At 44.3% G+C, this 8,664-nt stretch overlaps 1 protein-coding gene across 1 annotated transcript in view; it reads right to left on the reverse strand.

Annotated features, from left to right (window-relative positions):
- The window catches only part of Pptc7 (PTC7 protein phosphatase homolog), a 47,204-nt gene extending 38,971 nt beyond the window's left edge, over positions 1-8,233 (reverse strand). Inside the window, exon 1 of the mRNA XM_008839397.2 lies at positions 7,689-8,233. Coding sequence (XP_008837619.1) covers positions 7,689-7,920 — 232 coding nt within the window. The 5' untranslated portion in view covers positions 7,921-8,233. The remainder of the gene's footprint in view (positions 1-7,688) is intronic.
- Between the last annotated feature and the right edge of the window lie 431 nt (positions 8,234-8,664).

Raw genomic sequence — 8,664 nt, forward strand, 5'->3', positions numbered from 1 at the left:
ATACCAGCTCAAGTTCAAATGAGTAACAACTTGCCTATTACAACGCAACATCCTCCATGGTATTTGCAAAAAAGTCTGAATTTATGATTAATTTTGTGAACTTTTAGCAATAGGAAGCAAAGTACGTTAGATTTCAGGAGACAAAGTTCAAATTTTTAAAATATATAACAACTTGCAAACAAGACAGACTCATAAATTTTAGTCCTAACAACAAAACTTAAATCAAAAGTTAACAAAATTTGAAAGGCAAACTTAGCAGACACATTATTTTCAACTGATTAAAGTCAAATTTCTTCAGAAATAAAATATTGTGAACTTACTTTCCCCAAACATTTCCTGAGAATTCTGAATCTCAAGGTCCCTAAGTAGGGCCTTTCTAAAAGACGTGGGGAAACTATAGAAAATGAACTTGACATTTAGCTTGAATTTGAGAAGTGTTTGATCTGCTCAGAGGACATGGTTGTCGGTCACATGCTGACCTGGTGTAGTGTTTCTGGAGTCATACACCAGTACAAACTCCACTTGGACACTTGCAACCATTCAGGCTATGTTTCCCAGTTTCATAAACTATGCTAAAGTTCAGGGAACAACCTCCTGCCAACAATACCTGCCTCCCCTTCCCCCTCAAAAAACCCTCTACACCAGTGCCCATCTGTATCCTACTTTCTTCTAGGATTTAAATCATCTTTGCTAACATGTACCTTCTAAAAAGCATAAACAGTTATGCTTCTAAAATTCAATTACTTGCCCTACTGCAAGATTCATCTTAGGTCAGGTGTGGTAGCACACACCTTTAGTCAGAGCACTCAAGAGGCAGAGGCAGGCAGACCTCTGTAAGTTCAAAGACAGCCTGGTCTCAAAAAGACCAGGAAAAAAAAAAAAAAAGATTCATCTAGATAGGAAAATGTAAAGCTAAACCAGAAAAATCTCCAAATTACAAACTTGTAAATAAGGAAAAGTAACTCCAAGGGATGCCTGGAAATAAAGGTACCTTAATGAGTACCTTATCCAATATGTAACACTCCCACACACAAGGGTAGGAAGAGTATGAAGGAGCAGGAATTTTAGAAGCAAAGAGCAAAATCCTCTACTCATCAACCCAGTCATCTTACTACAGAGCAACCGAACACTGAGAAAGTCAGACAGCACCAAGTCAGTGGCTTCCTGAGCAGTTCTAGTAGCCTTCATCAGCTCTTCCACTAAATCCACAATTCTCACATTTTCTTAACAGTCCATATTTTTCTCTTGAAAGCACATGGATTATTAAATCAGGCATATTTAAAGTATTGATTAATCTCAGTGCTTACATATTTGATTACTGCAATTTGAAAATAATTTCCCTCATATAAAATAATTATATTCAAACTATATACCTCACAAAGTTAAATCAATTTGCCCTATATCCCAGTAATTCCACTCCCAGTTTACCTGAGAGAATTTAAAAACACAGGTCCAGCTGGGCAGAATCTCACATCTATAATCCCTGCATTCAGAAAGCTGAAGCAGAAAGATTGCTGAAAGTTCAAGGCTAGCCTGTTCTACATAGCAAATTCCACATCAGTCTAGGCTAGAATAAGACTCTACCTCAACAAAAACATACAAAAAACCCCAAAATATATGTCCACATAAAACCTTATATACTACTCACAACAGTCAAATGTAAAAACACCTAGTGACCACCAACAAATGAATGGATCGACAAAACGTGGTCTATCAAGCAGTGGAATGTTATGCAGCCATGAAAAGGGAGGAAAGCATCAACATTTTTCCAACTTGAACTTTGAAACAGGCTAAGTGAAAGAAAACAGCACAGAAGGCCATGTACTCTATGATTCTACTCCAGAGACAGAATCTACTTGCTGCTCCCAATGGCTGGGAGACACCCAAGAGTAAAAAGTAACTGCTTATGGACAGGTTTAGTTTGGAGAAGATGAAAATGTTCTGGAACTAGATGGTAGTAGAGGCTATATAACCTTGTAAATTTAAAAACTACTAAAGTGAGGGGCTGGAGAGATGGCTTAGCAGTGCTCTTGCAGAGGACCTGGGTTCGATTCCCAGAACCCACATGGCGGCTACGAACTGTTCTTAACTCCAGTTCCAGGGGAATCCGAAGCCCTCTTCTACCTCCGCGGCATTGCATGACACAAGTACACTCACATAACATGCAGGCAATGCACTCATACACATAAAACAAAAATAAAATATTTTTAAAAAAACTACTAAAGTATAGGAGTGAAAGAGTGAATATCACCATGTAAATAAAACTTGGCAGCTCAGGGTTTTTTTTGTTTAGTTTTGCTTTTGTTTGTCTTTTTGAGACAGGCTCTCCCTGTAGCCCCAGCTGGCCTGGAATTCACTACGTAGACCCGGCTGGCCTCGAACTCACAGGGATCTGCTTTCCATCTGTCTCCCAAGTGCAGCAGCTCAGTTTCTGAAAAAACATTGTGTATGAGAGGGTGGCCATTCCACTTCCTGTGTGTGGAGATCAGAGAACAACTTGCAGGAGTCAGTTTTCTCCTTTCACCATGTTAGTCCTGGGAATTGAACTCTGGTCACTAGGCTTGGCACAAATACTTTACCAGCTGAGCAAGGCATCTTACTGGTCTTGCAGCTCAGTTTAAAAAAAAAACAAACCACTCAATCCCAGCACTTGGGAGGCAGAGGCAGGTGGATCTCTGTGAGTTCAAGGCCAGCCTGGTCTACATAGTGAGTTCCAGGCTAATTGGGGCTACAGGGAGACCCTGTCTCAAAAAGACCAAATTAAAAAAAAAACAAAAACAAAAACAAAAAACCTCAAGGTCATTATAAGCTGGTAGATCAGGCTGCAATCTAACTTTAAGAAAACCTTGACTATAATAATGAGATTGATTTCCTGACACAGCTTGAAGTCTAGCTAAAATTCCAATGATGACTTCTTGAAAGGCTGAAATTAGTAAAAGCACATGCTCTCCCAAAGTGACTACTTGTATAAAAGGACAACTCAGACTTCAACAATAAAGTTCTACCAAGCATATCAAAATTATCACAATTGGAAGCATCAAACTCTATCTAATCCACCTACCGAATTTCACGTCGGCAGGTTGTTCACGTTATCTTCATATTTTAAGATTATTTTTAAGATTGGCAAGACTCACAGAAACACTTCAAAATTCTGGCCCAGTAAAAACTCAGATCCAAAGGCTGGAACAGAAAATTGTTTTATTTTCATGTTTAGGTTCCAAGTTAAACCAAGCTTAAACAAACATCCCACAGCTTTATAAGAATTGCTTTATAACTCAATCTTCAGAGGTCAGAATTTACATGGCACAGATCATGCCTGCCATTTTCAAATAAATGGTTTCCGTAAGCTGTGGTTTAGCATGCAGGGGAGTTTTTGTTGCATTTCAGTTACAAGTCAGAGTGAATAAAAGCAATTATATTTTCTCCCCCCGCCCCAATTCCTTAAGCAAGAAAACCATCAGAAGTTCAAACAGGTTAGTTCAGAATTCTCGTACCTCTTCAAAAACACTCAACTAGCAGCGTAACAAAAACTTGTTTAAGGGAACAGCGCCGGTCCCAGTTCTGCCAGTGACCAACTGTGGCACTTCAAAGTCATCTGACCCTCTGAAGGCCCATTTTTTCATCACTAACAGGGAGTGGGCATGGAGTCCTAACATTCAGGAGGCAGAGACAGGTAAATCTCTGTAAGTTCAAGGCCAGCCTGGTCTAGTGAGCTCCAGGCCACCCAGGGCTACATAGTAAGACCATCACAAACAAACAACAAAAAACCATCACTAACATGGAAGAAACAGGTTCCAAGGTTTCTAAGTCTTAAATTCTCCACAGCTTTTTGATTCTATTGTGATTACACTAGGCAGCTCCCATAGTTTTGTGTGCCTAGCAAGGCATGCCATTCCGAGTAATGAGAGAGTCTGTGGCTCAGCTGCAGGGAAGGAGGAACAAGAACACAGCTCATGCTTGTACTGGTTTATTCCTGTTGGACCCAATAAAGAGAAAGCACCCCTGCCAATTTTCCACAGAATAGGACTGGTGCCTGTATCTCACCACACCCACCATAGCTAGTTTTTTCCTAAAAGAAATCCAGTGAGAACAAAAAAGAAAAAAGAAACAAAAAAAAATGTGAGGCATCAAGTACCTTTAGTCACTACATGACTAATAGGATAAATCAGTTCTAAATTAGAAAAGCAAGGGCTGGAGAGCTTAGCAATGAAGAGTCCATATTGGTCTTGTAGAGGACCCGGGTTCAATTCCCAGAACCCATGTTGGGCAGCTCATAACCACCTGTAAGTCCATCTAGCTTCAGGAACACTAGATGCCTTTGCCCTCTGAAGACAACTCACTCACATGCACAAACCCACATACATACAATTTAAGATTATATGTATATTTTTTTTAAAAAATCAAAATAAAATGTTCTTTCTCACACAAAAGAAATGAAGAGCTTTCTTTCCTAACAGTCAAGGAGAAGACCACAGTGAATGATCTGAACTGTACTCAGGGACAGGGTTCACTATATAGCCCCAGCTGGCCTGGAACTCACTATGCAGACTAGGCTGGCCTCCAACTTGTAAAGGTCCACTTCCAACAGTCTTAATATAATTCAGTTTATAACTCCAGTCCAGCCTGTGACAGGATGGTGTCCATAAAATAGAAGGACCATCTGATAAACTGGTTCATGGCTGCCAAGATCAAATGAGGCCAACTTAGGAAGTTGTTTCAGATGACTCCCAGGATGGCTTTCTAGAAAAGCTCCTCCACGACAGGATGGTCCTAGAGAACCTGTCCCTCGTTGTTCCCATCCTCACTCCCCCAATTTGCAGGTGTGTATGCATGATCTTTGTCAAATCTGACCAACCACCACTTCTTGGTCACATAAGCAGCCATGTGTCTGTGCCTGTGGCATTCTTTTCAGAAAATGGAACTGGAAATCTCCATCAGATACCTAAGCATGGGCCTCAGGTGGCATGGGAATAAACATGCAATACTGAAGCCCTTGAAGGCCTGTGTAACTTAAGAACTGCTTATTTAACGCTAGATACAAAAACAGAAGAAAATTATTGAAGGTGTCCATGGTAATGAGACAGGAATGCATGCTGTTAAAGGTGCAAAATAATGGAGTGTCATCTTTTCCAAACAAAAGGAAAATATGATTCAATGGCCAGAGTTGCAGTCCTAAAGGTCAGATAGTCCACTCCTTTCATCCTCTAGATAAGGAAAATGAGAGTTAAAAGAAGCTCCACCCAGAACCACAAATCACAGAGCTACTACGCTGCAAAGCTTAACCTAAAACTAGGCAGAGTTTCTGCCAGAATGCCAGAGCAGAAAATTGTTTTTGCTTTTTTAGAATGGGTTTGACCAAACTCTCCCATATCTTTGTTAATATGCTACACCAACATGCTAAAATTCAGCATAGGAATTTAATACATTTAAATATGGTGGTCCCTGTTTGTCCTTGGAGGATACATTCAAGGCCCCTAATGAATGTCTGAAACCTCAGATAGTAGTACTCAACTCTGAAAGCACGTTTTCACATACATATGTACTATTATAAAGTTTAATTTATAACAGGTACAGTAAGCTATTAACAATATTTGATAACAGATGAAAACAATATCATGCAATAAAAGTGTTTAAACAAATTATTCTCCTCCCCTTTCCTTCAGGTGATCTGATGATAACCAGGACAGCTAGCTACACTAAGTGACTAATGGGTGAGTAATGTATACAGCATGGATCCCATTAACAATTAGAAGACCTGGCCAGGCATGATGATGCCTGTAGTCCTATCACTCCCAAGACCCAGGAGGCTAAGGCTTATGGCTATATAGCAAGATCCTGTCTCAAAGCAAAACAATAACAAGATCCCTGGGTAGGATGCACAAAATTTCACGTCACCACTCTGAATGGCATGCAATTCAAAACATGAGTGATTTATTACTGTAATTTTTCCATTGAATATTTTCAGGCCTCAGGTAACAGAAACTGGATATGGGCAACTACTGTACCTCCAAATTATTAAACCACTGTTTTGTCACAAAAGTCTATCTTATAATTAGATTTATAAGGTGAATGCTACTAGTTCATTATCCCTTATCCTTTTGTAGGACTACAACTTCTGACACCTTGTTTGGTAGTGCTGGGGCTTAAGCAAAGACCTCATTATAGTAGGCAAGTAAGCACAGGATCACTGACCGACCTACACATATGCTGACTGCAACTTTAAAAGCAACACAATCATATGCTCACTAAGTAAAGTACTTCTAAATGTAATACAAAAAGATAGCTAATATTCTCTTTAAAAAGATACTGAGTCCATCAAGTGGACTTAACAGTGAATTTGTACAATTTCAATAGGTAACCTCCTTTTTCTAAGGCATCTCTCTGAAACAGCACTGTCTAAACACTGAAGATTTTCTCAACACAGGTAATGAGATTATTCATAAATTAAAATGAGAACCTTTCCAGTCTCATGTTCACAAACACTACATATGATGGAACCAAAGTTACAAGGCAGTTATTCTGAGATCTGATTAAAAAATAATTGCTGTCATGAGCCGAGAAGGATGGCACACACTTGTAATCTCAGCATTTGGGAGGTGGAGGCAGGAGGGTAGGAAATTCAAGGCCAACCTCAACTACACTTCAAGTTCAAAGCCAGCCTAGGCTACATAAGACTCTGTCTCAAAAATAAACAATTGCTTTTATTAAAACTTACGGAATCAGTTGTTCCAATGCCAAACCCTGTCTCTGCATATGAAATTTAAAGTAAGCAAAAACTCAATGTCACAGGAGAAACGAAACCAAGTGACAATAGAACCTACAGTCAAAGACAGCATGTCCTTCGATTTCAAAGTGCTTCATTAATAAAGCTTTAACGACATTCACAAAATCTTTTAAGACAGGTTAGGTAAAGTTTCTGATTGTTTGTGAATTCTATTTAGTCCTTTCTATAGCTCTCTCCCTGTCTCCTCTCCCCAACGGTGTAACTGAGATAGGCCTTAGGAAGCACCTGTGGCCTGAAGAGGTTGTGACCAATTCTCAAAGCTTTCTTGGCTGCAGCCTACAAGCAGGTCCGGCTATTCTATTTTGGGTCAAGGAGACCGTCCGCCACCCCCAGTGACCTCAAGTGGACAAGATCGGTTTGAGAGAAGGCACTGTAAGTTGGATTTTTTCCTTCGCCAGCCCAGCAGCCCCCCGCTGAGAGCCTCCCCTCAAAGGATGGAAATCTGGTGACCATCCACACAGGCAGCGAAAGGAATGCGGGCTGGGCTGTCGCGACTCCAGCCGTCTGTCGGCTCGGGATCCCGCAGCTCTGTCCAGGCCGTGGTGTCAGAAGAACGGGCAAGCAGGGATTCCCGGGGGACGGGGGGGGGGGGGGGGGGCAAGGTTAGCTGCCTGCAGGTGTCGCGGAGGGAGAGGACGAGGTCGCCTGGGGGCCGTGACTAATAAGAGTGCGGCTCTGCACCCGGATAGCCGGTCCCGTTCTCAGGGCGGTGACCTTGGGCACGTGGGTCCACCGCTCTGCACCTCAGTTTCCCCAGCTCTGGGGGGATTGTTCGGCAGAAAACTCGCCTGCGGCGCTCTGTAGGGCGCCGGCTGAGCGCGACTAGCTGGCGAGCGCTCAGGCTCCGCGGGCAAAGCCCCGCGCACGAGAGTCCCGGGAAGTGGGCCCGGGCCGTGGGACTCACCAAGCACGTCCGCGGAGCGGTGCCGGGCCACGAAGCAGGCGTCGTCCCCGTAGCACGCGCCCTTCTTGAGCAGGCCCTTACGGAAGTCCTTGCCGAAGCCGCAGCCCGCAGTCACCAACCCGTAGTCGCCGCCGCCGCCGCTGCCACCGCCGCCCGCCCTGGTGTCGGTCTGCGACAGGCCGCCGAGCACGGCGCGGGCCACCAGCCGCCCGTACGACAGGACCGAGAACATCGCCGCCGCCGCCGCCCCCCCGAGGAGGCGCGGGGCCCGGGGAGCTAGAGGACGCCGAGGCCCGGAGCCGGCTCGCTCCTCAGCCGCAGCAGCAGCAGTCGCGTCGCGGGGGCGCTCCTCAGGGCGGCGCGCACTGGCCACCGCCGCCCCTGCCTGCCTCGCGGGGCCTCGCACTCGCTCTGCCGCGCGCACTGGAGCCAGAGCGAGGTCAGAACCGGCGGCTCCTCCGCCTCAGCCCAAGTGGGGTCCCGGCTACAGCCTTCACCACTGCCGCCATCTTCCGCTCCACTAACGTGTTCCGGGCCGCGCCGGCCGCTCCGCCTCCTTTGGGCCCGCCCCTGGGCCCGCCCCCGATTCGCGGCTCGTCCTCAAGCCCCGCCCTCTCAGGCTCGCAGCGCTATGTAGTCACCAGATTGAGCGTGCGTAGAGGACGCGGTGGTTCTTGGGAGTTGTAGTCCAGAAGTTGTAGTCTCTTTGATCTTGGCTGCCTAGGATCCAGGGTTTGGATTTCCTAGATGTCAGTAAATTATTGAGAATGAGGGGTAGTCTGCTTGGAGGCGGTGGGGGAACCCATCTTGTTTTTCTTCCTCTATCTCTTTTTTTTTCTTCTTTTCGGGTTTTTTGAGATAGAGTCTCATGAAGCCCAGACTGGCCTCAAACTCACTTTGTAGCCAAAGTTGGCCTTGAACTATTTCTTTGTCTACACCTACTCAGTCCTGCGATTACAGTCGTGGGTCACCACGC

This window comes from Nannospalax galili, unplaced genomic scaffold, assembly GCF_000622305.1.
Source record: "Nannospalax galili isolate Female #2095 unplaced genomic scaffold, S.galili_v1.0 scaffold218, whole genome shotgun sequence".
Lineage (NCBI taxonomy): Eukaryota > Metazoa > Chordata > Mammalia > Rodentia > Spalacidae > Nannospalax > Nannospalax galili.